The following is a 27,493-nucleotide window of genomic DNA, read 5'->3' on the forward strand; positions in this document are numbered from 1 at the left end:
AATGCCCTTCTATGTCAATACATACAGATCAATGTCATTACTGTTATGGATGGCGAGGAATTCCATTGTGGGGGATGTGCCATAATTTATTTAACCAATCCCCTATCATGAGCATTTTTCCACACTTACAAATAATGCAGAGAAGAACATTGTGGCAGCTTTCTCCAAATATTTCTGTAAGATATTGTCCTAGAAGTGGAAGGGTATGAACCACTTTCACGTAGGGAAGATTTATTGCATATCTACTAGACGCCAGGCACCATGTAGGGAGGGGAAAGGATGAGGTCTTTAGAAGCAGGTAGAATCCAGGTCATGGGTGTATAGGTGTTCTGTAAAATTCTTCCAACTTTGCTGTATGTTTGAAATTTTTCATAATACAATATTGTGGAAACTATAGGCACTATCCCTGCTCTCATAGAGCTTATAGTCTGGTGGGGAGGGCAGGGTTGGGAGTGGGCATTAATAAAGAAAAAAAAATCACTCATACAGATGTGAAACTAAAATAGGGGCAAGAGCTGCAAAGGAGAAGTGTAGGGCTCCGACCTGGCCAGGGTGCGCAGGGCGCTGCAGGGTGCATAGGAGTTCGTTCCCAAAGAAGGGAAAGGGAAGCATTCTGGTCAGAGGGAGTAGCGTGGCAAAGGCCTGGTGGTGTGGAGGAACATAGAGAACACAAGGGGCTAAAAGAAACGAGGGCAGGGAGTGGGTATGTGGCTAGGCTGGCAAAGGTGGCAGGCAGGGTCCATGTCCTGCAGAGATTTGTGAGGGCCCTGGTAAGATACTCTACTTTATCTAAAGGGCAGCAAGAAGCCAATGAATTTTTTTCTTTTTTAATTTTTATTGTGCTTTAAGTGAAAGCTTACAAATCAAGTCGGTCTCTCATACAAAAATTTATGTACACCTTGCTATATACTCCTAGTTGCTCTCCCTCTAATGAGACAGCACACTCCTCTCCACCCTGTATTTCCGTGTCCATTAAGCCAGCTTCTGTCCCCCTCTGCCTTCTCATCCCCCCTCCAGACAGGAGCTGCCCACATAGTCTCATATGTCTACTTGATCCAAGAAGCTGACTCCTCACCAGTATCATTTTCTATCCTATGTTGTTGTTGTTGTTAGGTGCCATCGAGTCAGTTCCGATTCATAGCGACCCTATGCACAATAGAACGAAACACTGCCCGGTCCTGCACCATCCTTACAATTGTTATGCTTGAGCTCATTGTTGCAGCCGCTGTGTCAATCCACCTCGTTGAGGGTCTTCCTCTTTTCCGCTGACCCTGTACTCTGCCAAGCATGATGTCCTTCTCCAGGGACTGATCCCTCCTGACAATATGTCCAAAGTGTGTAAGACGCAGTCTCACCATCCTTGCTTCTAAGGAGCATTCTGGTTGTACTTCTTCTAAGACAAATTTGTTCATTCTTTTGGCAGTCCATGGTATATTCAGTATTCTTCACCAACACCACAATTCAAATTCATCGACTCTTCTTCGGTCTTCCTTATTCATTGCCCAGCTTTCACATGCATATGATGTGATTGAAAATACCATGGCTTGGGTCAGGCGCACCTTAGTCTTCAGGGTGACATCTTTACTCTTCAACACTTTGAAGAGGTCCTTTGCAGCAGATTTGCCCAGTGCAATGCGTCTTTTGATTTCTTGACTGCTGCTTCCATGGCTGTTGATTGTGGATCCAAGTAAAATGAAATCCTTGACAACTTCAATCTTTTCTTCATTTCTCACGATGTTGCTCATTGGTCCAGTTGTGAGGATTTTTGTTTTCTTTATGTTGAGGTGCAATCCATACTGAAGGCTGTGGTCTTTGATCTTCATTAGTAAGTGCTTCAAGTCCTCTTCACTTTCAGCAAGCAAGGTTGTGTCATCTGCGTAACGCAGGTTGTTAATGAGTCTTCCTCCAAACTTGATGCCCCGTTCTTCTTCATATAGTCCAGCTTCTCGTATTATTTGTTCAGCAGACAGATTAAATAGGTATGGTGAAAGAATACAACCCTGACGCACACCTTTCCTGACTTTAAACCAATCAGTACCCCCTTGTTCTGTCCGAACAACTGCCTCTTGATCTATCCTGTCGTCCAGTCCAATCCCTGTCTGAAGAGTTGGCTTTGGGAATAAGCCAATGAGATTTTAAAGTGAGGACCTAATGGAATAAGTTTGTATTTTGAGACAGTCATCTTGGCTACAAGTGAAGAATGTGCTGGAAGGTGGCCAGCAAGGAGCACCAGGAAACTAGTTAAGAAATGATGGTGGCCTACACTAGGGCAGGGGTAGGGATGGAGAAAGAGAGAAGATTCCAGGGGCATTTAAGAGGAAAATCCACAGGACTCAGCAATAGACTTGGATACAGTAAGGGAAGCGAGAAGAGTTGTACACGATCTCCAGGTTTCTGGCTTATGTAAAAGGACAGATGTGATTCCTTTGCTAAACTGGGAATGCTGGATGAGGACCAGGTTTGAGGGGGGAAGATGAGCATGAGGTACCCGTGAGACATCCAAGATGTGGTGCAAGAAGAAGGCAGTTGTCACCCTGGCTGCCTGGTCTGGAGATTGTGATGTATCCTCAGCACCTAGAAGAGCATGTCCCACGTATCATTTGCTTAACAAATATCTGCTGAAGGAATGACTAGAGCCATGGGTGTGAATGGTATCACTTAGGAAGAAATTATTGAGTGAGAAGGGGAAAGAGCCCTGGGCCTTGAGGAACTCCAGTGTTGTGAAGATCGTTGATACCTCTTGCCAAACCGCCTCCAGAGAGGGTACATGAATTTGACATTCTTGCAGCAGAGAATAAGACTAGAGGTGTGATCTTCAACTCTTTCACTTCAACATCCCCAGCCAGGATGTCTCCAAAGGAATCCAGAAGGTAATGTAAAGGTCTTCACACACACAAAAAGCAAAATCAAAAACAAGATTATCTTTAATTTTTATACAAGTGCCTACCCTCATCATAGCATAGAGAGGAAGGGAATGGTGAGGGGCAGGGCATGGGGAGGAAGACGGTCCATGCTCCTGGTGTTCTCCCAACAACTCAGGGCTCTGATCTGGCCAGGGAGGGTAGGGCATCTGCAGGATGCACAGGAGTTCTTTCCCAAAGAGGGGAAAGAGGAGCATTCTGGTCAGAGGGAGTAGCTTGTTCTCTTGACCAGTTTCCCCCGGTGCCACTTCTGTTGTAATCATGGCAGAATCTTCCAGCTTCCATGAAATGAGGTGGATCACAGTTCTAGTTGTTCTTGGAGATTGGAACTAAAACAAAGACAGACCATCACCTCTATCTGATAATAATAGGGCCAAGGTATGTGTATGCTATCTCCTCCCCACTCTCAAGACCATTTTAGCTATTGCCAACTATGTCTGTAAATCTAGTCATCTGTTACCTTAAAAAAAACATGGACTGTAAAGTTAAGTTGTCAGGCCAGCAATTCCAGAAAGGTTGAGAAATACTGGCCCCAAGCAGCATTTATCAGACCCACCATCTTTTTCTCCTGACTCCTTAGAGTCACGAGACTTAAGTAACATCAAACAGGTCTCTGCAGAATCCCTCCTATAACATGCACTGTGGATCTCCAAGAATGAGATAAAGAATGTGAGAGTTCTCAAAATACATTTCTCCTTTCTTGTTGTCCAGGGCCCCAACTAACGTCTCTTGGAATAATGTCCTTTTATGAAACACCCGGAGTCTCTGGGTGGTGCAAGCAGTTAATGTGGCATCCAGCTCTCAACTGAAAGGCTGAAGTTTGAGCCCACCTGGAGGCTGCCCAGAAGAAAGGCCTGGCTTCTTGTTGTTAGGTGCCATCAAGTTGGTTCCGACTCATAGTGACCCTGTGTACAACAGAACAAAATACTGCCTGGTCCTGCACCATCCTTATAATTGTTGCTACGCTTGAGCCCATACTTGCAGCCACTGTGTCAGTCCATCTCACTGAGGGTCTTCCACACTTCCACTGACCCTCTACTTTATCAAGCATGGTGTCCTTCTTCAGGGACTGATCCCTCCTGATAACATGTCCAAAGTATGTGAGACAAAGTCTCTCCATCCGTGCTTCTAAGGAGCATTCTGGTCATACTTCTTCCAAGACAGATTTGTTCATTCTTTTGGCAGTCTAAGCCCTGGCTGTATACTTCCAAAAGATCACAGCCATTGAAGACCCTATGGAGCACAGTTCTACTGTGACACATGGTGTTGCCGCGGCTTAGAGTTGACACAACAGCAGTTGGTTACTTTTGAGGAATCAGTGGTCTGGTGACTGTATTTGTGTTTCCAACTACTTGGTTTTAAGAAGCTAAGAGAAGAAGGATGAAGCATAATAACAGAAAGGTTGGTGAGTAGGGCCCATCCTTCAACCACTCGGCAAGAGAGGGAGTTGATGTTAAGAGGCATTTTCACTCCCAGTTTGTAAATCCTGAAATAAATCCCCCAGGGGAATCCAGGCTGAATAAACATAAAGGGAAACCATAGGATATGTTGTTAGGTGAGGAGGCAGTGGCGGTTCAGCAGTAGAATTCTCACCTTCTGTGTGGGAGACCTGTTTCATTTCCAGCCAATTGCACTTCAAGCGCAGCCAACACCTGTCTGTCACTGGTGGCTTGTGTGTCACTATGATGCAAACAAGTGTCAGTGGAGCTCCTGGACCAAGATGGGCTAGGAAGAAAGGCCTGAAGATCTACTTCTGAAAATCAGCCAATGAAAACCCTATGGATCACAACGTGCATTGTGCATGGGGTCTCCATGAGCTGTCATGGATTGAATTATGTCCCCCCAAAATATCTGTCAACTTAGCTGGGCCATGAGTCCCAGTATTATATGATTGTCCACCATTTTCTGTGATGTTCCTAATATGCTGCCAATCCTATCACTATGATGTAATAAGGTGAATTAGCGGCAGTTATACTGATGAGGTTCACAAGATTAGGTAGTGTCTTAAGCCAATCTCTTCTGAGATATAAAAGAGAGAAGCGAGCAGAGAGACATGGGGACCTCATACCACCAGGAAAGCAGTGCCGGGAGCAGAGCACATCATTTGGACCTGAGGTTCCTGTGCTGAGATACTCCCAGACCAAGGGAAAACTGGTGACAAGGACCTTCCTCCAGAGCCAACAGAGAAAGAAAGCCTTCCCCTGGAGCCGGCGCCCTGAATTCGGCCTTCTAGCCCACTGGACTGTGAGGGAATAAACTTGTCTTTGTTAAAGCCATCCACTTGTGGTGTTTCTGTTTTGGCAGCGCTAGATGACTAAGACAGTGCCTAACAACAAAAACATTGTTAGGTGACATCCTGAGCTGCCAAGAAGGTGAGGCCTGGTAGGATTCAAGTGTGTGTTGCTACTAAGGGTCTGTTGGTTGAAGGATTTGCTCTGTGGTCCAGCCGGGAATTTAAGAAATACCTGGTGGCGTGTAAGGAGGAACCTTGAAAGTTAGCTCTTACACTCCTCCTGCCTACTTTCTCAGGCTTCTTTTGATAAGGAAAAGAAAGGACTTTTTACATTTTTCTCTGTAAGCTCAGTTGTTTGTGTCTATTTCTGCAAGATTTTGTTGCAAATAAAAGACTTCCTTCCGTACATGAAAAATCGCTGTCTCAGTTATCCAAGATACACATTATCGTTAAATGAAAAAAAAAAGGAAGTTATAATATAAATGCACAGTGCGCTTCCATTTTTTTTTTATTAAAAAAGTATCTGACCAAAAGAAATATCAGGAGAAAAAGACACCAGACTGCTAAAGAGTATCACCCCAGCAGGGTGGGGTCATGTAGGACTTTTACTTTCACGATGTTGTTCAGCAACCACTTATCTAGGGCCCACTATGTGCCGTGACTGCAGACCACTGAAGTTACAGCAGAGACCACTTTCAACTTTAGGGATTTCTACAGTGTTTGAATTTTTGTAATAAGCCCATGTACCTTTTATAACCAGAAATATACAGAATTGAATAATAAATAGGGTCACTATGAGTCAGAATCGACTTGACAGCAGTGGGTTTATTATGTTACAGTTCATCATCTAATCTAGAAACATGATCGAACACCCCAACTCCCCCTTCAACACCCTTGACTTCGTCCTCCTCTGCTCTTTGGATCCCACCCATGACTTGATTCTTCCCCTTTGGTTTTTGGGTCACAGGTTGCAGCTGAGTGAAGTCTCAGATTCATCCCAATTTAAAAAAAAAAAAAATTTTTTTTTTTTTTTTTTTAGCCACCACAAATTCGTATGCTCACCAGGTCCCATACCCAAGCCAGTGTCACAGGCCATCTTGCCTCCTCTGCCATTTTGGCATCCCTATAACGCACCTCTTCCCACACACGCTTCACGTTAGCTGCTAACCATTTACTCTCAAGCCTCCAATCTCTTTGAGAAGAGAATGACACCTAGGTCTGAATTCTGGCTCTACCACATACCCTCTCTATAGCTTAATCTTGCTGAGCTTTGCTTGCCTCACCTATAAACTGCAAATACATTCCTTGCTGGGTTGTCTATAATGATTGAAGAGTGACACATACAACTCCTGGTGTGATACCTGGTACAAACCAAAAAAGCCTAACCCATTCCCATCAAGTCGATTCCAACTCACAGCAACCCTATAGGACAGAGTAGAACTGCCCCATAGGGTTTCCAAGGAGCAGCCGGTAGATTTGAACTGCTAACCTTTTGGTTAGTAGCCATAGCTCTTGACTACTGCGCCACCAGGGCTCCACCTGGCACATAGCAGGTGCTTAATACTTGATAGTTGTTATAATAATATTATTATTCTCACTCCTTTTTGGCAGTTCTCAGAAAGTTGCAGTGTCAGAGATCTAGGCCCCAGGCAGGGGCATGCTCAATTCCTTTCCTTTCTTTATACCCATCTTTTCCTCCTTCCCTTCATCTCCCCCGCCTATGTCCTCCTTCCAAATGAAGCTCTTCCCCTCCTCTGTATTTGTGTCTGCCCTTCTCTTTCCTTCCCAGGGACCTTGTGCCCAGGGTCCTGAATTTTGATCTTCTCCAGCATCTATAGCCTACCTCTGCCTCTTAGCTTCCTCCCCCTCACAATCAAACATACAGTTCGAGATGCCTCTACCGTCTTGAAAATAATATTCTTTACTGGGACCCATTGCTTCTTTAGCTCCTTCATTATTACTTTTAACAGCCACAACAATGGACTCAAACATACCCACGATCATGAAGATGGAGCAGGGCCAAGCAACATTTGGTTCTGTTATTCATAAAATTGCCATGAGTTGGAATTGACTTGACGATAACAACAACACTCAACTCTTACTCTTAACCTCCATCCCACCTATAACTTTGAAGACCTGGCAGTTTGAACCCACCAGTCCCTGTGCAGGAAAAAGATGTGGCAGTCTGCTTCCATAAAGATTAAACCCGTTGCCATCAAGCCGATTCTGACTCATAGTGACCCTGTAGGACAGAGTGGAACTGACCCATAGAGTTTCCAAGGAGCAGCTGATGGATTCAAACTGCCGACTTTTTGGTTAGCAGCCGAGTTCTTAACCACTGTACCACAAGGGCACTTTGGAAATCCTATGGGGCAGTTCTACTCTACCCTATAGGGTCCTTATGAGTTGGAATCAACTCAACAGCAACAGGTTTGCTTTTTTTTTCCAGCTTCGAGAGCCGCATTCCTTGGCTCATGGCCTTCCTGCATCTTCAAAGCCAGTAGCAGAGCATCTTCAAAGCTCTCTCTGCTTCCCTCATATCGCCTTCTCTGTCTGTAGTCTCATCTTCCTCTATTTCCCTCTACACAAGGACTTCCGTGATTTCATTGGGCCTATCCAGATAATCGAGGATAATCTCCTCACCTCAGGATTCTGAATCCTGTCTGCAGAGTCCCCTTTGTCCTATAAGATAACATTCACAGGTTTCAATTATCAGGCCCTGAATAGCTTTGGGGGCCATTATTCAGTCTACCACCACCACCCCCCTTCAGAAACACCCTCCCTTCGAACTCTGAATTCTGCCTGCCTAAAACACCCACTCCAGAGAGGCCAAGACACCAAGAAGCTGCTGTCCTGGTGCTCCAGGGCTGCCATAACAAAGTATCGCAAAATGGATGGCATTGTAAGAACAGACATTTATTGTCTCACAGTTCTGGAAGCTAGAAGTCCAAATTCAGGGTGTCTCGATTCTTCCATATTCTCTCTGAAGGCTCTAGAAGAAGATCCTTTCTTGTCTCTCCCAGCTTCTGGTTAAGCCCAGGCGTTCTTTAGATTGTTGTGGCAGCATAACTCCATGTCACATGGCCATCTTCTCTGTCTTTTCTCCTCTTTTAGAGGACACCACTCCGATTCAATTAGGACCCACCCTATTCCAGCATGACCTCATGTTAGCTTAACTGTTGACATCTTCACAGACCTTGTTTCTAAACGAGGTCACATTCACATTAGGATTTCAGCATTTTGGGGGGATCACTCCTGATGGATGGTCTCTCCCTCCCCGAGACCCCCACACTCCCTCACTCCTTCAGGAGTCACTTACATGTAGCCTGGAGTCATTTCATGCTTTCTGTTGTGCATTTGGAGTCCCTTGGGTGGTGCAGTCAGTTACACACTTGACTACTAACAGAAACGTTGGCAGTTCAAACCCACCCAGAGGCACCTCACAGGAAAGGCCTGGCAATCGGCTTCCAAAAAATCACAGCCGTTGAAAACCCTATGGAGCAGTTTTACTCTGCACGCATGGGGTTGCCATGAGTCAGAATCCACTCAGCACCATCTGGTGTTTGTACTGATTGATCGTGCATTTGGAGTCCCTGGGTGGTACAGTTAACACATTTGGCTACTAACTGAAAGGTTGGTGCTTCAGGCCCACCCAGAGGTGCCTTTGAAGAAAGACCTGGCAACCTACTTCCAAAAAATCACAGCCATTGGAAACCCTGTGGAGCACAGGTCTACTCTGACACACACGGGGTTGCCATGAGCTGGAGTTGACTCAAGGCAACTGGTTTATTGTATATTTATACCTTGTCTCTCAGACTAAACTGTAAGTCCTGAAGACATGGGCCTGTTCATATCTTCTCTCCACAGTTAACACACTGCTTTGCACACAGCAGACACCAATTAAACAGATGTTCTGTTGATGGGTTTTTATTTTCTACCTCCAAAAGAGGAAACTTAGATGTGAGCCCAAGCGTAAGTTACCAACACTTTTGAAAATGCGAGTTGGATGGCAGCTTGGTTTTCTTGATGGGAAGGCAGCATTGCCTTTACCTGTCTGTCTGCAAGTTTTGTTGAGGCATTATATGGAAAGTAAAGCAGTTAAATAGAATCAATACTTACCTTCTTGCATCTCTTTTTAAGGGTTGCCTTTGTATCTGAAATATCTTCTGGAACATTATCAGAAAGTTATGAGCCAGACCCAGGAACTTCAGGTAATCGTTTAACTTCTTTTTTCCCCCAAGTTCATTTAAACTCTTCCTTTGCATTTGTATATTTTTATGTTTGGTTGCTAACCAAAAGGCTGGGGTCTACCCAGAGGCACCTCAGAAGAAAGGCCTGGCAATCTACTTCTGAAAAATCAGCCACCAACAGCCCTATGAAGTACATTTCTACTCTGACACACATGGGGTTGCCCTGAGTCGGAGTCAACTGAACAGCAGGTGGCAAAAACCCACCAACTCTGCTGCTGTAGAGAGAAAGCTATCATAGATACTTTGTAAATAAATGGGCATGGTTGTGTTCCAATAAAACTTTATTTACAAAAATTTGCAGTGGAGGTATAACAACAGATACATAGACCAATGGAACAGAATTGAGAATTGAGACTTAAATTCATCCACTTATGAGCAGCTGATATTTGACAAAGGCCCAGAGTCCATTAATTGGGGAAAAGACAGTCTTATTAACAAACGATGCTGGCATAACTGGATATCCATCTGCAAAAAAATGAAACAAGACCCATACCTCACACCATGCACAAAAATAACTCAAAATGCATCAGAGACTCAAATATAAAACCTAAAATGATGAAGATCATGGAAGAAAAAATAGGGACAACATTAGGAGTCCTAATGCATGGCATAAACAGTATACAAAACATTAGTAACAATACACAAACACCAGAAGAGAAACTAGATAGCTGGGAGCTCCTAAAAATCAAACAGGTATGCTTATCCAAAGACTTCACCAAAATAGTAAAAAGACAACCTACAGACTAGGAAAGAAATTTTGGCTACAACAAATCTGATCAGTATCTAATCTCTAAAATCTACAAGATACTGCAAAAGCTCAGCAGCAAAAAGACAACCTAATTAAAAAATGGGCAAAGGATATGAACAGGCACTTCACTAAAGAAGACATTCAGGTAGCTAACAGATACATGAGGAAATGCTCACAATCTTTAGCCATTAGAGAAATGCAAATCAAAACTACAGTGAGATTCCATCTCATCCCAACAAGGCTAACATCAATCCAAAAAACACAAAATAATAAATGTTGGAGAGGCTGTGGAGAGACTGGGACACTTAATACACCACTGGTGGCAATGTAAAATGGTACAACCACTTTGGAAATCGATTTGGCGCTTCCATAAACAGCTACAAATAGATGTACCATACAATCCAGCAATCCCACTCCTTGGAATATATCCCAGAGAAATAAGAGTCCTCACACAAGTAGATATGTGCACACCCATGTTCACTTGCAGCACCATTCACAATAGCAAAAAGATAGAAATGATCTAGGTGCCCATCAACAGATGAATGGATAAACAAATTATGGTATATTCACACAATGGAATACTATGAAACGTTAAAGAACAATGATGAATCCGTGAAACATAACGGATGAATCTGGAAGGCATTACGCTGAGTGAAATTAGTCAGTCAGTCGCCAAAAAAAAAAAAAAATATTGTATGAGACCGCTGTTAAAAGAACTCAAGAAAAGGTTTAAACACAGAAGAAAATGTTCTTTGATGGTTACGAGGGTGGGAAAGGAGAGAAAGGGGTATTCACTAACTAGATAAACTAGATAGTAGACAAGAATTATTTTAGGGGAAGGGAAGGACGACACATAATACAGGGAAAGTCAGCACAGCTGGACTAAGCCAAAAGCTAAGAAATTTCCTGAATACAACCAAACACTGAGGGACAGAGTAGCAGGGACTAGGGTCTAGGGACCATGGTTTCAGGGGACATTTACATCAATTGGCATAACAAAGTTTATTAAGAAAATGTTCTGGTGAGTAGCATTTGGGTCTTAAAAGCTAACGAGCGGCCATCTAAGATGCCTCAGTTGGTCTCAACCCACCCAGAGCAAAGGAGAATGAACACCAAAGACGCAAGGAAATTATTAGCCCAAGAGACAAAAGGGGCCACATAAATCAGACTCCATCAGCCTGAGACCAGAAGAACTAGATGGTACCTGGCTACCACCAATGACCACCCTGAGAGGGAACACAACAGAGAGTCCCCAATGGAGCAGGAGAAAAGTGGGGTGCAGAACTCAAATTCTAGTAAAAAGACCAGACTTAATGGTCTGACTGAGACTAGAAGGGCCTCAGAAGACATGGCCCCTGGACTCTCTGTTATCCCAAAACTAAAACCATCCCCGAAGGCAACTTTTCAGACAAAGATTAGACTGGACTATAAGACATAAGATGATACTGGTGAGGAGTGTGCTTCTTAGCTCAAGTAGATACATGAGACTAAGTGGGCAGCTCCTGTCCAGAGGTGAGATGAGAAGTCAGAGGGGGACAGGAGCTGGCTGAATGGACACGGGAAGTACAGGGTGGAGAGAAGTGTGCTGTTACATTACAGGGAGAGCAACTAGGGTCACATAACAATGTGTGTATAAGTTTTTGTATGAGAAACTGACTTGAATTGTAAGTTTTCACTTAAAGCACAATTAAAAAAAAAAAATTGGCAGTGGACCAGATTTGGCCTGGGGACAGTAATCTGCCAACTCCTGACCCAGTTCATTCCCCCCATTTTGTAGTTATGGACACGGAAATCCAGAGAGGCTAGGTGACTTTTGCAATGTCACACAGATAGTTGGTGGAAGAATCAAGGCAAAAGCCCAGGCCTTGTGACTCCTAGCTGATTGCTAGATAGTGAAGCATCTTGAAAGAACCAGAGCCAGGATTCTGTCTAGATCCAGGATCTGAGTTCTTAACCTCTATACACTACTGCTTCCCTGCCAGTAACTAGCTTAAGCATAATTTTTCTGTGTTTTTAAGAAAGCTTTGTATAAACCTTTGTCCCTCTCCCCAAAGGTAAACAGCTTGCAAAGAAATGTGGAAATGACTCTTTAGTTAGTCCTGCCCCTCATCAGCTCCAGTTTCCTCGTTTCAGATCAAGATGGACAGTCTCCAGGAAATGCAGCAGTCTTTGATGCAGGAGAAGCTGCGGGAGCATCTGGCAGAAAAGGAGAAGCTGTCAGAGGAAAGGCTTGAGCAGGAGGAGAAGCTGAAAGCCAGGATCAAGCGGCTAACGGAAGAGAAGGCGGTAAGGTGGCCCCTGTCATTTTCTTTACTACTGGAAACCAATGGGATTACTTTTTCTATTAGAAATTAGGGGCATTTACTTAGATAGAAAAGTCTCAGCAACACCTTGTTTGGTGCTATGGAACTAAAGTAATTAAACAGGGTGGCTGGTTTTTTGTTTGTTTATTTTTAAGCGGAAAGGAATTTATTAAATATATATTAGGTACATTTCAAAATCTATGGAAAGCAGAAAATGAGTCTTGGATGCCACCCAGCTAGAACAAAGCTACCAGGAGACAAGCTCAACCACACCACAGGACTGTTCTAGCAAAATGCCACTGCCATCCGCAACAGGGTGGATGAGTTTTGAGGAATTAACCTGAAGCCTGGATCCTAAAATTAAGAGCAAAGCTAACATGAAAGGGCAGGAGTATTGAAATGTCTAAGGAGTTGAGAGAGGAGTCCATGGGCGGTGCAGATGGTTAAGCACTTCTAGCCCTAAAGGTTGGCAACTGGAACCCATCTAGGAAGACAGGCCTGGTGAGCTGCTTCTGAGAGGTCACAGCCTGCGGAGCGGTTCAACTCTGCACACATGAATTGGAACTGACTTGACTGCAACTGACAACAACAACACTGAAATGTCTGGAAACGGTACCTTACTGGTTTATATATTGCAGTTGTCTTTACACATCCGGGTCATTATTGCAGGCCCTGGTTTGTAATTGACAGACTCTCTAAGTGTAAGACTGGTTTCATAGTACGTCAGCCCTTTGCTTTCTCTTTAAACACAGCAGGGAAAACAAATGGCCAAAACTGCCACTTACTTTTCTAGAAACCAGGCGAGATGGTTTCTAGCCTTACAGCAACGCCTCTCAAACTTTGAGGTGCCCATGAATCATCTGAGGATCCTGTTAAAATGCAGATTCTGACTCAGTAGGTCTGGGTCTGGGGCGGGGCCTGAGATTCTGCATTTCAAACAAGCTCCTAGCTGGTGCTACTACTACAGTTCCAAAGACAACATTTTCAATAGTGAGGTGTTGCTAGTTGCCATCAAGTCGGCTCTGACTCATGGTGACTTTATGTATAAATAAAACGAAACTTCGCCCAGTCTTAGAGGGAGGTTTCCCCAAAGTTGCCCAATAAGAACCACTTGGACACTTGTTAAAACTACAGATTCTTGAGCCCCAGCCCAGACCAATTGAACCAGAATCGCTAGCCAAGGCCAGGAATCTGCAATTAACAAACCAATTCCCATCTTTGTCTTGGGTTTGCCCTTTTTGATACTCAGGGACTTGCCATGAATTTAACTACCTTCATTGCCATCATTGTAACTCGGTGATCCCTGACTTCGGCTGCACTTTTATCATGTAGGAGATTAAAAATACTGATGCGGACTCCCACCCCCAGAGGTTCCAGTCTCACAGGCGTGAGGGTGCAGCCTAGGTACTGGGATCTGTAAAAGCTCCTGGTGATTCCAGCATACCACCAAGGTTTTTAGCCACTGTTGTGGGTGGATGCAGAGGGTCATCGGCATGCCACTCCCATCAAGACAGCAGTGCCCAGATCCCCTGGATCCCCAAATATTCCCCAGTACCCCCCTCTGCCCCTGCAGAGGACTCGCCCTATCACTTCCACCATCTTTCACTGGTCGTGGCTCAGCCACTTCCAACTCAGGCTGTCTTTCACCGTCACATACGCTCACTCTCCAAGCCTCTGCCTCTTCCATTTCTGTCTACTGATTTGTGTCCAGTGACCCCAAGAAATCTCTCTCCAGCTTCTACCTCTTCTCCCTGCTTCTTTTCCTTTCAGCCTTTTGTCAAATAGAATATTAAAAAGGAAGAACCATGGGACCAAAATCATGTATGAGCTGCACAACAGTATTATTGATGAGAGCTGTCGGTCAGGGTGGGTACATTTTGAAGAGCAAAACAGAAAAAGCCAGTGCCATTAAACAGAGGGGGCAGGGAACAGAAAGAATCTAGAAATCATCACAAGACTCTCCAGCTACTCCCTCACTCCTCTCTGAGTAACTTCTCCCATTCCGCATCAGCTTTCTAACTGATTTTGTTTTTTTTAGTTTTCTGGATTGAGTTTTCCATTGATGGTATACAGTATTTATGACATCATTCCTGATAGAGACTGTGTCTAATGCTGGCTCTTAAGTTGTTGTTAGCTGCCATACAGTTGGCCCAGGACTCATAGCAACTCATGGTGAGCCATGCACAATGGAATGAAATGTTCCGTCATCCTCATGATTGTGGACGGGATGTTGTAATCCATACGGTTTTCATTGGCTGATTTTCAGAAGAGGACATGGAATGTGGGATATCTTTGCTGATGCAGATGGATCTTGGCTGAAAGCAGAGAATACCAGAAAGATGTTTACCTGTGTTTTATTGACTATGCAAAGACATTTGACCTGTGTGGATCATAACAAATTATGAATAATATTGTAAAGGATGGGAATTCCAGAACGTTAGATATGTTCATGAGGAGCCTGTACGTAGACCAAGAGGCAGTTGTTCAAACAGAACAAGGGGATACTGCCTGGTTTAAAATCAGGAAAGGTGTGCATCAGGGTTGTATCCTTTCACTAAACTTAATCTGTATGCTGAGCAAATAATCTGAAAAGCTGGACTATATGAAGAAGAATGCACCATCAGGATTGGAGAAAGACTCATTAACAACCTGCATTATGCAGATGACACAACCTTGCTTGCTGAAAGTGAAGAAGACTTGAAGCACTTACTGATGAAGATCAAAGAGTACAACCTTCGGTATGGATTACACCTCAACAGAAAGAAAACCAAAATCCTTACAACCTTATAACTGGACCAATAAGAAACACCATGATAAACAAAGAAAAGATTGAAGTTGTCAAGGATTTCATTTTACTTGGATCCACTGTCAATCCACTTCCATGCTTCCCATGGAAGTAGCAAATCTACAAAAGCCTTCTTTAAAGTGTTAAAAAGCAAAGATGTCATTTTGAGGACTAAGGTGCGCCTGACCCAAGCCATGATATTTTCAATTGTCTCATCTGCATGCGAAGCTGAACAATGAATAAGGAAGACTGAAGAAGAATTGATGCATTTGAATTATGATGTTGGTGAAGAATACTGAATTCATGCCATGGACTGCCAGAAGAATGAACAAATCTGTCTTGGAAGAAGTACAGCCAGAGTGCTCCTTGGAAGCAAGGATGATGGGACTTCATCTCATGTAATTTGGACACGTTATCAAGAGTACCTGTCCCTGGAGAAGGACATCATGCTTGGTAGAGTAGTGGGTCAGCAAAAAAGAGGAAGACCCTCAGTGAGATGGATTGACACAGTGGCAGCAACAATGGTTTCAAACATAGCAATGATTGTGAGGATGGTGCAGGACCAGGCAGTGCTTCGTTCTGTTGTACACAGGGTGGCTATGAATTGGAACAGACTCAACGGCAACTAACAACAACAACAATTTTCAGAAGTAGATCCCCAGACCTTTCTTCCTAGTACATCTTAGTTTGGAAGCTCTGCTGAAACGTGTTCAGTATCATAGCAATATGTAAGCCTCCACTGACAGACAGGTGGTGGCTGCGCATGAGGTATATCAGCTGGGAATCAAACCCAGGTCCCCCGCATGAAAGGCGAGAACTCTACCACTGAACCACCACTGCCCCATGGCTCTTCAGGGTCCTCTTTTAAGCACAACAAATCTCAGTTCATGCTACCTCTTATGTAGGGAGAAAGCAATGCCAGGTACGTATCCAGACAGAAGGTGAGATTGCTCACGTTCGTTTTTGCTCCTGTCAAGGATTACCATTCCTTAGACACTTACGTTGATCAGCTTGCCCTTAGGGGCTGACCTGAAAGCACCTTCTCAGACTTTAGTGCCAGATGCTCTGATTTTAAGTGGATCTTCCTCATACCGTATCACACCCTTCACCACACCCTTGTTGAAGCTCATTAGTCAGGCTCTCTCTCATGAACTTGTTTGAAGACTTTGTTTCAGTGGTAAGAAATTCTAGGTCCATTCTTATTTTCTCAAATCCAACATTGTTGCTTTGTTATGAAGTGTTAACAACACCTGATTTGTGCACACACCAATGGCTTAGTCAGTAAACTTTTTCCATAAAGAACCAGAGAGTAAATATCTTCAGCTTTGTGGGCTAGAGGATCTCTGTTACAACTACTCAACTCTGCTGTTGTAGTGCAAAAGCCGCCACAGACAATACATAAACAATGAGCATGGATGTGTTCCAATAAAACTTTATTCACCCAAACAGACAATGGGCTGTATTTGGCCCATAGGCCATAGTTTGTCAACACCTGGTTTAGAGCACAGGCTGGGGAGTCAAATGGACCAGGGTTTGAATCCCTGTTCAGGTGAGTTACTAGCAAATTGGGCAGATTCCTTTATCTCTCTAAGCCTATTTCCTCATCTGTAAAGTGGGGATGATAAAAGAAATGGTTAATCCTTATTAATAAATGGTTATCATTTATAACCAGGCATTTTACATTCATCATCCCATATATTCCTCACAATAACCCAGTGCAGGAAGTACTGTTATTGTCTCCATTGTACAGATAAAGAAACCGAGGCTTCTGTAACTTCTCACTTGCCCACTGTCAGACTCCAGCCCCCATGCATTACCCTCTAGGCCATGCTGCCCACAGCCTCCCAATGGGGCTGTTGTGAGGAGTGAATTGCTAATCCATGCAGGACCTGGCAGAGATTCTAAACTCCTGCCATGGTGACTGTGTCTGTTAAACAACAGTCATTGCCTTTCAGATTTTGGAGGAAAGCATTGTTAATGAGAAAACCAGAGCGAAAGAAGCATTAGAGGAAGAACAGAAGAGAGCCCAAGAGCTGGAGAATAGCTTAACCCACCAGAAGGAGGTACGCAGCTCAGGGAGGCAGAGTCGGCTCGTGCCCGTATCTGGCTTGGGGTCCCTATGGAAGTAAGTTCAGAACCACAGATGATGAGGGTAGAGCATGGCCAAGCTTTATTAGGGTCATTCGTTCTTGAGTGGGCTCAGCTTCTTTAGAAAGCAGAGAGACTCAAGGAGAGGATCCTAGAGTTGTAGCTTTGACAACCCATTGAAAAAAATTGTCAACAGTGTAAAATACAGTCACAAGGTTTGGGAGACAAGTCGGGCTGGTGGCTTGGAGGGTGTGTTCCAAAACATAGAAAAGGAGAAACTACCAAATTGTGGGACTTCAGGGAGGCACGAATTCTCAGACTACATCCTAAAATTATACAGCTTTCAACTCTACCAACAAGGAATTTTCTACAGCCCAGAGCAGTCCATTTCAGTCTGGATGCCTTGGGTTGGCAAGAAGATCTTCTCTTAGGTTGATACCATTCTCCCCAGAGGGGTATGAGTCCTGTACTGGCCTCCTGGGCTCCTGCAGGTTATAGCCACTTCCCCGTTGTGTAATAGCCTTTTAGATATTTGAAGAGAGAGACACCTGCTCCTCTCCAGGCCCAAATCCCCCTTGTTTCTCCTTATATGCTTCCCAGGACTGGAGCCTGGGCTTGGTCCTCTCCTCTGACCTGCTCTCTTCTCACCAGTTGGGAGCCTCCTGGCTGTAATGGGCCTATAGACATGTTCTCTTTGGCCCCGGAGTATTTTATTTTAAGTCCACAAAGTTTGTTTAAAAATCCAGATTGTCGTCATCTCTTGAAAAGGCAGAAAATCGGGTCTTCATTTCCACTTGGTAAAAATGGACTGGAGCTGAACCAAGTAGCAGCAGTTTGCCATAGCCCTCACCATTCTCTATTGCCTTATATGCAGCCCTCTTCATTTTTGGCATCTGTCCAGCCCCTATAGGTATTTGAGTTTGCCGCCCATTGCCTATTTTGTTCCTCAAGTGTGGCAGCCAGAACAGAGCGCAGCTCTCCAGCCATGGCAGCGTAAGACAGGACTCTCCCCTCCTTTGTTAAAGATGCTGTACTTCTATTGATGCGCCCATACTAGCTTTCAGGAACTCTCCATTACATTGTTGACTGTGTTTAGCTTGTGATCACCTTCAGATGATTTCATGGATGATTTCATGAATCCCTCAACCCTGATACAGCACAAAGGAGTGAGAAGCACAGACTTTGCAGCCAGATGAAACACAGGTTCAAATCTTATCTGGACCACTTACAGGCTGCAGCAGGTCTGTCAACACCTGCCTACATAAGAGGGTGGCTGTGAGTATTAGAGATGAGGTACAAGGAAGTGTTTGACTCAGAATTATCGCTCAATAAATGGCTGTTGTTAGTTGCTGCGAGATGGCTCTGACTCATGGTGACCTTAAGTATAACAGAACGAAACATTGTCTGGTCCTGTGCCATCTTCACGATTATTGGTACGTTAGAGTCCACAATAAATGGTAGCTATTATTATTATTTTATTATTATTATTATTATTATTATTATTATCAGAGCCCTGATGGCAAAGTGGTTAAGAGCTCGGTTGCTAACCCAAAGGTCGACAGTTCGAATACATCATCTGCTCCTTGGAAACCCTTTGGGGCAGTTCTACTCTGTCCTATAGGGTCACTATGAGTTGGAATCGACTCGACAGCGACTGGTTTGGTTTGGTTTTGGCTTTATTATTGTTATCACTACTACTTCCACTTCTGTTTAGGCACTTGGTTTTCTATCCAGCCCTATTCCATCCTCTCAGAGTAAAAGCCTTGCCCATCCATCACTGAGGGCGAAATAAGGACACCTCTGGCAAAGCCTGTGCAATTTGATCTGATCCAGAATGGGAAGATGTTTACATGTGGGCTCTTCTTTCAGGTCTCCAGGTCCCCATGAAGCGTCATATATCTGTGCTCCGCAGCTCTCTGTAAACACTATCACTGAGGTTTGCCCCGAGTTACCTCTCCAGAGGTGGAGATGAGGAGGAGGGTCTTCCAAGGAGTTACTGGAGCCAGATGCCACTGAGAGGTCAACAGCATGCAGATGGAAAGATCCTTGAATTTAGAGATTCCAAGGTCATGGGGGACTTCAGCAGAGAGATTTAAGGATGCTGCATGGTGGGGGCACAGCCCGATTGCAGAGGGGGCTTATGGCCGGGTCACCCCAGGTCTATTAAAGTGTCAGCCCCCTTGCCCTTAGGCAGACCTCCCTGTGGTTTCCCATTGGGGAACTGGAGACAGCCATCCCAGGCACAAATTTCATTCAACCTCAAGCAGTTATTTGATCTTTCTCTTTATTAGACCCTTCACCACATTATCGGACAAATCTAAGCATCACAGAATCACTGGGTCATAATTCGGGTTTTCGGGGAATGCTAAAGGTTAATGCCCACCACCTGCCTATGCACTGGGGAGAAAAGCCATTGAGTGTGTCAGGACCCTTGAGGAATGCAAACATAGACTCCTCCTAGTAGTGCTGCCTGTTGGAGCTGCAGGGAGCTGCTGAGGGAAGTCTAGTTTAGATGGGAGAACAGATGGAGGGCAGCCAACTCTAAGTCCTGGAAAGGGCCCGGAAGTCTCTTTCATAATTTACAGGAAAATATCTTAACTGAAACCTGCCTCAAACATTCAAAGTTAACATTAAACTCCCCCGATGTCGCAGCTTTTCTGCTTTGTTTAGGGCTGGCATTAGAACAGCAGGATGTTGTGGCTTTTGCCTTGTGTTTTTTTAAATTACTTTCACTTCAAAATATATAATAATTTCAGCCATATTATGGAGTCCTTGGATGGTGCAAATGGTTAACGTGCTCCACAGCTAACTGAAAGGTTGGAGGTTCAAGTCCACCCAGAGGCATCTCGGAAGAGAGGCCTGATGATCTATCTGCTTCTGGAAAATCAGTCATTAAAAACACTATGGAACACAGTTCCACTCGGACGCACATGTGGTCACCATGAGTCAGCATTGACTCAGTGGCAACTGGTTTGGCTTTTTTGGTTTTATGAACTAAATACTTTTTGTGGGCTAGTCCGAAACCCTAACCATTGGTTATAATGGAAACCATGCTCCACGTCTCAAATATCTGAAAGTCAACCCCCTGTTTAAAACACAACTCATTGGAAAGTTGAGATGCCCTTTCTTGCATAGACTGGGAACAGGGGCCTTGCCCACAGTTCATACCCTTTGGTCATTTGCGTTAAGCCATTTAGCTGAATAGCTTATCAGCAAGTGACTTCCCAGATAAAATTCCTTGATTGGGGCACCAGATACTAACTACGCTTTCTTCCCTAAGCTGTATTGGGTCATCATTTATGAAGGTTTGTCTCCTCCTTCTAGAAATTGGTATATTAATCCAGTGGACTGCCCTCTTTGGAAACCTGATTCATTTGAAGAGATTTGTGTCAGTAATGTGAAATTCCGTTATTAATGAGATGCTCCTTTTCACAGAGAGGCTGCCTGGCACAGCGGTAACAAGACAGGCCTGGCTCCCTCTGCCTGGCGGTTCCTTACTGAAAAAAAAAAACCCACTGAGGCCTCTATATATAGGCAATGGGTTTCCTCAGTGGAGGGTTCAAGTCCCGACCTCATTGCTAACGAACAGCATGACCTTGGACCACTCACCAGTTTTCTTTCTTTCACCCCCTGTGTGTCAGAGTAGAACTGTGCTCCATAGGGTTTTTAGTGGCTGATTTTTTGGAAGCGGATCTCCAGGCCTTTCTTCCGGCACACCTCTGAGCTGGAGACCTCTGGCAAAACCTGTGCAATTTGATCTGATCCAGAGTGGGAAGATGTTTACATGTCGGCTCTTACTTCGGGCCTTCAGTTCCCTGCAAAGCGTCGTATATCCGAATCACCAACCTTTTGTTTAGCAGCTGAGTGCGTTAACCGTTTGTACCACCCAGGGACTCCATAATATGGCTGAAATACTACGTATTTTGCAGCGAAAAGGAGTTTTAAAAAACTTTCTGTTCCTTGGTTTCCTCATCTATAAAATGGGGCCGCTCACAGCACCCCCTGATAGGGTTGCTGTGAGAGTCGATGTCATACTGCATGTGAAGTGCTGGCCATGATCCCTGGTACATAATAACCGTTCCTGACATTTTAGCTATTATCATTACCGTCATCATTATTTGCAGCTTCCCCCCTAAACGTGCAGGCAACCAAAAGGATTGGTCATTGCCTTTTAGGTTTTGGAGAGCAACGTGGCCCATGAAAAAAGGAAAGCAAAGGAAGCTGTAGAGACAGAAAAAAGAAAAGTTCAAGATCTGGAAAACCACTTAACCCAACAGAAGGAGGTATGAGTAGCAGAGAGATCAAAGTGGCCGTGGCAGCCAAAACCAGATGAGGCAATGTTTTTGTGCCCTGATATATATAGTATGGTGGTTATGCATGTGTTTGAAGTGCTCAATATCTGCCACTTACTAGCTATATGATCTTGGGCAGGTTGTTTACCTTCTATCCCTCAGTTCCTTCATCTGTGAGATGGGAATGATAACAATCCCTATCTCATAGGATTAAGTAGTTAATATATAGAGTGTGTTTAGTTAGAACTGTGCCTTGCATGTGCTGACCTTCTGTAAGTGTTTCCTGCTATTATTAGCTCAGCTACATAGGGAAGAAAGCTGGCCCCAGAACAGAGGCCCTGGTTGTAGCCTGGAGATCCATCCCTCAGCCAGCATTCTCCTTCTCATCGTCAAGAGGTATTTACGACATGACTCAGCATGACAACGGGGGAACACACCCCTCTGGCTCTGGCCTTCTGGCTTCGTGGTCTCCCAAGCAGACCCACCCTTGACTGACAGATGGGTAAGACACACAGATGTTGCAAAGTCAGACGGAGTAGACAGGTACATAACAAGATCACACTGCAGTCACATCAAGTAAGCATGAGGAATAAGCAAGTGCCTTCTGGAATAGATAAGAAATGCACCCTCAAAGAGAGGACAGAATTGGGGAAGGGTCCCTGAGCCCAGGCCCAGGCAGAGCTGGGACACCTGCACCCATCTGCTCACTCCTGGCTGGCCTGGGGACTGGGCCCACCAGGCACACCTACCTGGAGCTGCTCGGAAAGGCAGACCCAGACCAAGCCAGAGGGATGTCACTCCAGGTCAGTCTGGACACCCAGTTCATGTCTGGAAGTCAAAGAAGGACTCTCAGAGCCTGGAGGCCAGGGGGACATGTGCTTATGACCCGCAATGACCCTCCATGAGCCCGGCTCCAGGAACAAAGGTGGTACAGACAGACATGTGTTGGCTGTCATGGGAAGTTCACAAACAGAGCTAGCTGTCTAATGATTTGTTTAATTCAGTCTCATTCATTCATCCAGCAAAGATTTACTGAGCACCCACATGTGCTAGGCCCTGTTCTGAGTGCCAGAGATGCTGTGGTGAACAAGACATTCTAGAGCCATGCTCCCCCAGAGCTCTCATTCTAGTGTAGGGGAAGCAGACAACCACAAAACATGCACACGAGGTAACCCCTGAGAGCTGCCAGGGCCAGGGCTATAGGGAAGATAAAACAGAGGGATGGGTTAGAGAGTCATTGCAGTGAGGGAGGGCATCTCTGAGGAGGTGACATTTGAGGGAGATCTGGAGGAGAGAAGAAGCCACCTAGGGAAGGTCTGGAGGGCGAGTGTACCACTGAGTAACATGGAACAAGTGAAAAGTTAGCCAGCAAAGTGGGGGGAGAGGTGAGTGGATGAAATTAAAGCAGGGTGAGAATGCCGAATGAGGGGTTAGGAAAGCAAGCAGGAGGGAGATAGAGTGGGCAAGACAAGGTGTGGCTGAGAAGGAGGGAGTAAAAAAAAAAAAGTGCCAGTTCTGGGTTTGAATCCCAGCTCAGTGATAATATGCTGTGTGACCCTGTGCAAGTCTCTTGCCTTCTCTGGTCCTTCTCTGTAACATGGATGTGGTAACAGGACCACCTCAGAGGTCAGGTGTAAGACGTCCATGTGTTCATGCATTTGAAGCACCCACCCAGCGGGTGACCCAGAGTGAGCCTTGTCAAGGGATGGGACCCAAATATGTGGTCAGCAGGCTGTCCTCAGAGCACCCCTTATACGCATGGGCTGGGGGTGGGGTCTTGAAAGTCAGGTTGCTGCCAGGTAGTATGGCTGGCTCTGTGCTTTTCAAGGTATAAGCATATAAACGGGTCTTCTGCCTCCAGGCGGGGTAGGGTTTGAATCAGGAGGACAGGTAAGTCCGGGTCCAGAGGCCTGAGTCTGGAGTGGTTAGGGCAGGGCCACTGGCTGGTATGAGTGCTTCCTGGTGCTGTGACCTTGGGATGTTACTTGACCTCTCACTGCTTCATTTATGGCCTCCACTTCCTCATCTGTAAAATGGGGATAACTGTACAAACGCTATCTGAGGGCTGCAGATTAGAGGTGCCTATGCATTCAATACACAGTACAGGGTCCTCACAGAGCAAGCCTTTAAAGAACAGTGATTATCATCATGATGGCGTTCATGTGTAAGACTCCAAGCAGCATGGTAGGAGAAGAGAGGGGCCACTCCTCACTGTGGAGTATGGGAAGGGACTGTGAGAAGGAGGGACTTGGAGGATCCTCTGATGGCCATCAGGACCTAAACTGGCAGGGTGGGGGCTGGGCAGCCTCAAGCAAAGACTTGGCAGTGACATATGCCCAGATACCCAGGTGAGGGCGAGTCCAGGTGGGGCAAGGAGAACGGTGTGCAGAGCCAGGTGAGGTGGGCAGAGGGCCGAGGATGTTCCGCTAAAACGTCAGGGCTGTTGGAAACGTAGTCTTTTCTCCAGGGTCACATGCGTTCCGAAAGCTTCGCCCAGCCCCTTCATTAAAACCTTCCTACCACCCAGCTTTAGCACTCATGATAAAAAAAACAGCGGTTCTTTAAAAAAAAAAAAAAAAAAAGTAATGTTTTTTTTTGGCAACAATGCATGTTCACTAAAGAAAATTTAGAAGTTACAGACCAGTGAAAAGAACAAAATATGAGTTGCTATAATCCCAACTCCACCAAAATAGCCATGATTTACATTTTGGTACGTATCCCTCCAGCCTCTTGTCTGTACGTTAATATATATATACATATAAAACACATTTGCCAATTCAACAGTTTTTTACATGTACAATTCAGTGACACCAATCACACTAATCGTGTTGTGCAACGACCACCACTAATACATATATTTTTTAAAAAATTGTCTTGTGAACTTTAATTTTGTGTGGAGGTATAATTGCAAGCATTTCAAGAGCTGCAGATAAAGTTCTTCAACCCTACTATGGCCACTTACCTCCCTAGACTTTGGGGGGCAAGTCAGGACCTCCAACCCACTCCCTGTCACCACGCCTCTGGGTTATGTGTTCCCAGTTCCAATCTGTCCTGGGCATGGCTGTTTGAAGCCCAAGCCTTATGTAGACTGGGGAGATCCATGTCCTTCTTTGAGGTCACAGGTACCAGGCCTGCTGGGACAGGAGGTATCTCCCCAGGTTAGGCTTTCAGTCCCTACCTCCCAAGAAGGCAGGTACTTCCCAACAAAGGCCACGTGGGTGCCGACACATGCCAGGTCAGTCAGAGGCTCAGAGCTGAACAACTTGACCTCAGCGCTCACCAGCAAGTCACTTCCTGAGCACCAGCCCGGAAATCCAGAATGATGAATGACTCTCACTTCTATGTGTATGACTAATCAAGACATGACTTCTGAGTTCTCCACCATGGCAAGCATGCTGAGAATCTCACCTCTCTCTAAGAGGCATCTTGTTCCTTATGCTCTTGTTCCCAAACCCTGACTCACTGGTTTCAACGCTTACTAATCCTGGCTTCCCTTTGTGGTGTCCTTTCCCTTCCTTTTCCGTGCCCACACCCTCAAACCACTTGTCACTGACTTCCAGATTGCAGAGACCAGCATTGCCTACGAGAAAAACAAAGCGAAGGAGGCCATAGAGAAGGAAAAGAAAAAAGTGCAAGATCTGGAGAACCACTTAACCAAGCAGAAAGAGGTATGAGTCTCAAAGAGGCAAGGACGCGGAAGACAACAATGTGGTTGAGAGCAGGGCTCTGGAGCCAGGCAGCCTGGGTTCAAATCCTTCCTCTGCCACTCTCTGGCTGTAGGACATTAGGCAAGGTACTTACCATCTCTGTGTCTTGGATAATGCTGATAGATTGACCTCATGGAGTTGTTGTGAGACTTGACTGCTAATATGCACATAAGAACATGTAGCCAAGTACGTGGCACTTAGTGAATGCTGTGTGTTGGCAGCTCGTATTGTTATTAAGAGCTCACAGCCAGTAAGTGGAGGGACAGGATTCGAACCCAAGACTATCTGACTGCATTCCTCATTCCTCTCTGTCTATTATAGCTCCGCTTTGTATGGGCTGAGATGCCTGGGAAGGGGGAGGAGGGGAAGGAGATGTCAGGATGTGAACGCCTGAATTTCTGAGCACCTTGGTGTCAGTTTTCCCACCAGAACTTGTTATCATCGTCATCCCCTTCATCATCAAAACGCATCGACTGCTATTACTGGGAGTAGCAGACACAGTAGGAGTAGAGGTTATTTTTGCACGTGATCCTGTCCTAGGTGTCTTACAAACAATAGAGCATAATTCACCCTTCCTGGGTCCCAACGGTGCAGGGTACACCACACATAGACATACACCCACACATGGTCCAGCATCTCAAAGCCAAAACAGGTGACAAACACACAACCTGACAATAATGGGTTAAATTTCAATACAGGTAAATATGATTAGAAAGGCTTTTCAAGAATAGATGGGTCTAAAAACATCCTTTATTCTATTCACATCAATCTTGACACGTTTTCTTCAGAGAACGGCTCCCAAATGTTGTCAGGCATTAGAATCACCCAGGAGTTTACTTTAAATGTCTGCTTCCTGGGTCTCACCCCCCAGAGATTCCGATTCACTGGGTGTAGGGTGAACTCAGGATTCTGCATTTTTAACAAGTAATCTAAATGATTCTGTCTTCATCTAGAAGCTCCACTAAAACCTGTCCACCATAGGTGACCCTGCTGGTATTTGAAATACTGGTGGCACACCTTCCAGCATCGTAGCAACATGTAAGCCACCACAATATGACAAACTGACAGACTAAGATATACATGGCAATCTAGTTCCAAAAATTAGTCAATGAAAACCCTGTGGATCACAACAATATTGTCTGTTTCTTGAACTGAAGCCATTTCCAGAGACCACCTCTCAGCCAAACAATAGACAAGCCCATAAGATAAACAGTAACACCCGAGAGGAGTGTGCTCCTTAGAACAATCAATTATACAAGATCCAAAAGGTAATATCTGCCCAAGACGAAAAGGCAAGAAAAGGTAGAAAATCACCACAAAAGGATACAGGCAACCCAGGGCAAAAATGAGGAGAGTGCTTACACATTGTGAGGAATAAAACCAAGGTCATGAAATACTTTATGTACAAACCATCAAACGGGAAACTAATATGCTCTGTAAACTTTCACCTAAAGCAAAATTTAAAAAGAAAAGAAGAAGAATACCGTCTGATATAGGGCTGGAAAATAAGCCCCCTAGGTTGGAAGAAACTCAACATATACAGTGGCTGTGAAAACAGACTCAAGCGTGTCAATGATCGTGAAGATAGTGCAGGACCGGGCAACATTTAATTCTGTTGTACACGGGGTCACCATGAGTCTGAGCCAACTCAATGGCAACGAACAATAACAGTCCAAGTGATGCTGGTACACTCTGAAAACCACTGCTCTAGGAAGAATGGTGTCAGTAAGCAACAGACCTGAATCTCAGTGACGTGATGGAAGACTTGTCAGCTCAGGGCTGACATACTTAGGGAGGGCTTCCTATATACAGGGCACCACTCTGCAGGCTGGAAGAGAGCCAAAGAGGAGCAATCTAGCTACATGCAGCCTCGTTTCCCCAAATGATTTACCACGGATCTTCCAGGAAATACATCAGTTAGGGTTAGGAGAAAAGGAGAAACTAAAATTTAAAAAGTAGGTTAGTTGGGACATAAAATGGATCAGGAATGAGTTGAAAGCAAATATATATATATATATGTATGATGAAATCAATGAATGAATCGTAAGTTTTACTCTAGTAGTTACAGTGAGAAGGAAACCCCAGTTGATAATGCAGCTCACTGGATAAAAAATGGACCAATTGCTCATGGAAATTGAGCCATTCTTGGTACTAGACCCAGAGACA

The 27,493-nt window shown here is 44.8% G+C and overlaps 1 protein-coding gene across 10 annotated transcripts in view; it reads left to right on the top strand.

Moving 5' to 3' along the window:
- Positions 1–27,493, top strand: part of FHAD1 (forkhead associated phosphopeptide binding domain 1) — a 199,312-nt gene that overhangs the window by 119,459 nt on the left and 52,360 nt on the right. For 8 of the 10 annotated variants that reach the window (XR_007516537.1, XM_049877983.1, XM_049877982.1 and 5 more), the window contains 5 exons: positions 9,295–9,365; positions 12,286–12,438; positions 17,196–17,303; positions 21,504–21,611; positions 25,181–25,288. Coding sequence is in view for 9 of the 10 variants with exons in the window: in XM_049877983.1 (XP_049733940.1) it covers positions 9,295–9,365; positions 12,286–12,438; positions 17,196–17,303; positions 21,504–21,611; positions 25,181–25,288 (548 nt within the window). In the remaining variant the exon portion in view is untranslated. The remainder of the gene's footprint in view (positions 1–9,294; positions 9,366–12,285; positions 12,439–17,195; positions 17,304–21,503; positions 21,612–25,180; positions 25,289–27,493) is intronic. The other 2 variants (XM_049877990.1, XM_049877986.1) reach the window with 2 other exon arrangements.

This window comes from Elephas maximus, chromosome 3, assembly GCF_024166365.1.
Source record: "Elephas maximus indicus isolate mEleMax1 chromosome 3, mEleMax1 primary haplotype, whole genome shotgun sequence".
NCBI classification, from domain to species: domain Eukaryota; kingdom Metazoa; phylum Chordata; class Mammalia; order Proboscidea; family Elephantidae; genus Elephas; species Elephas maximus.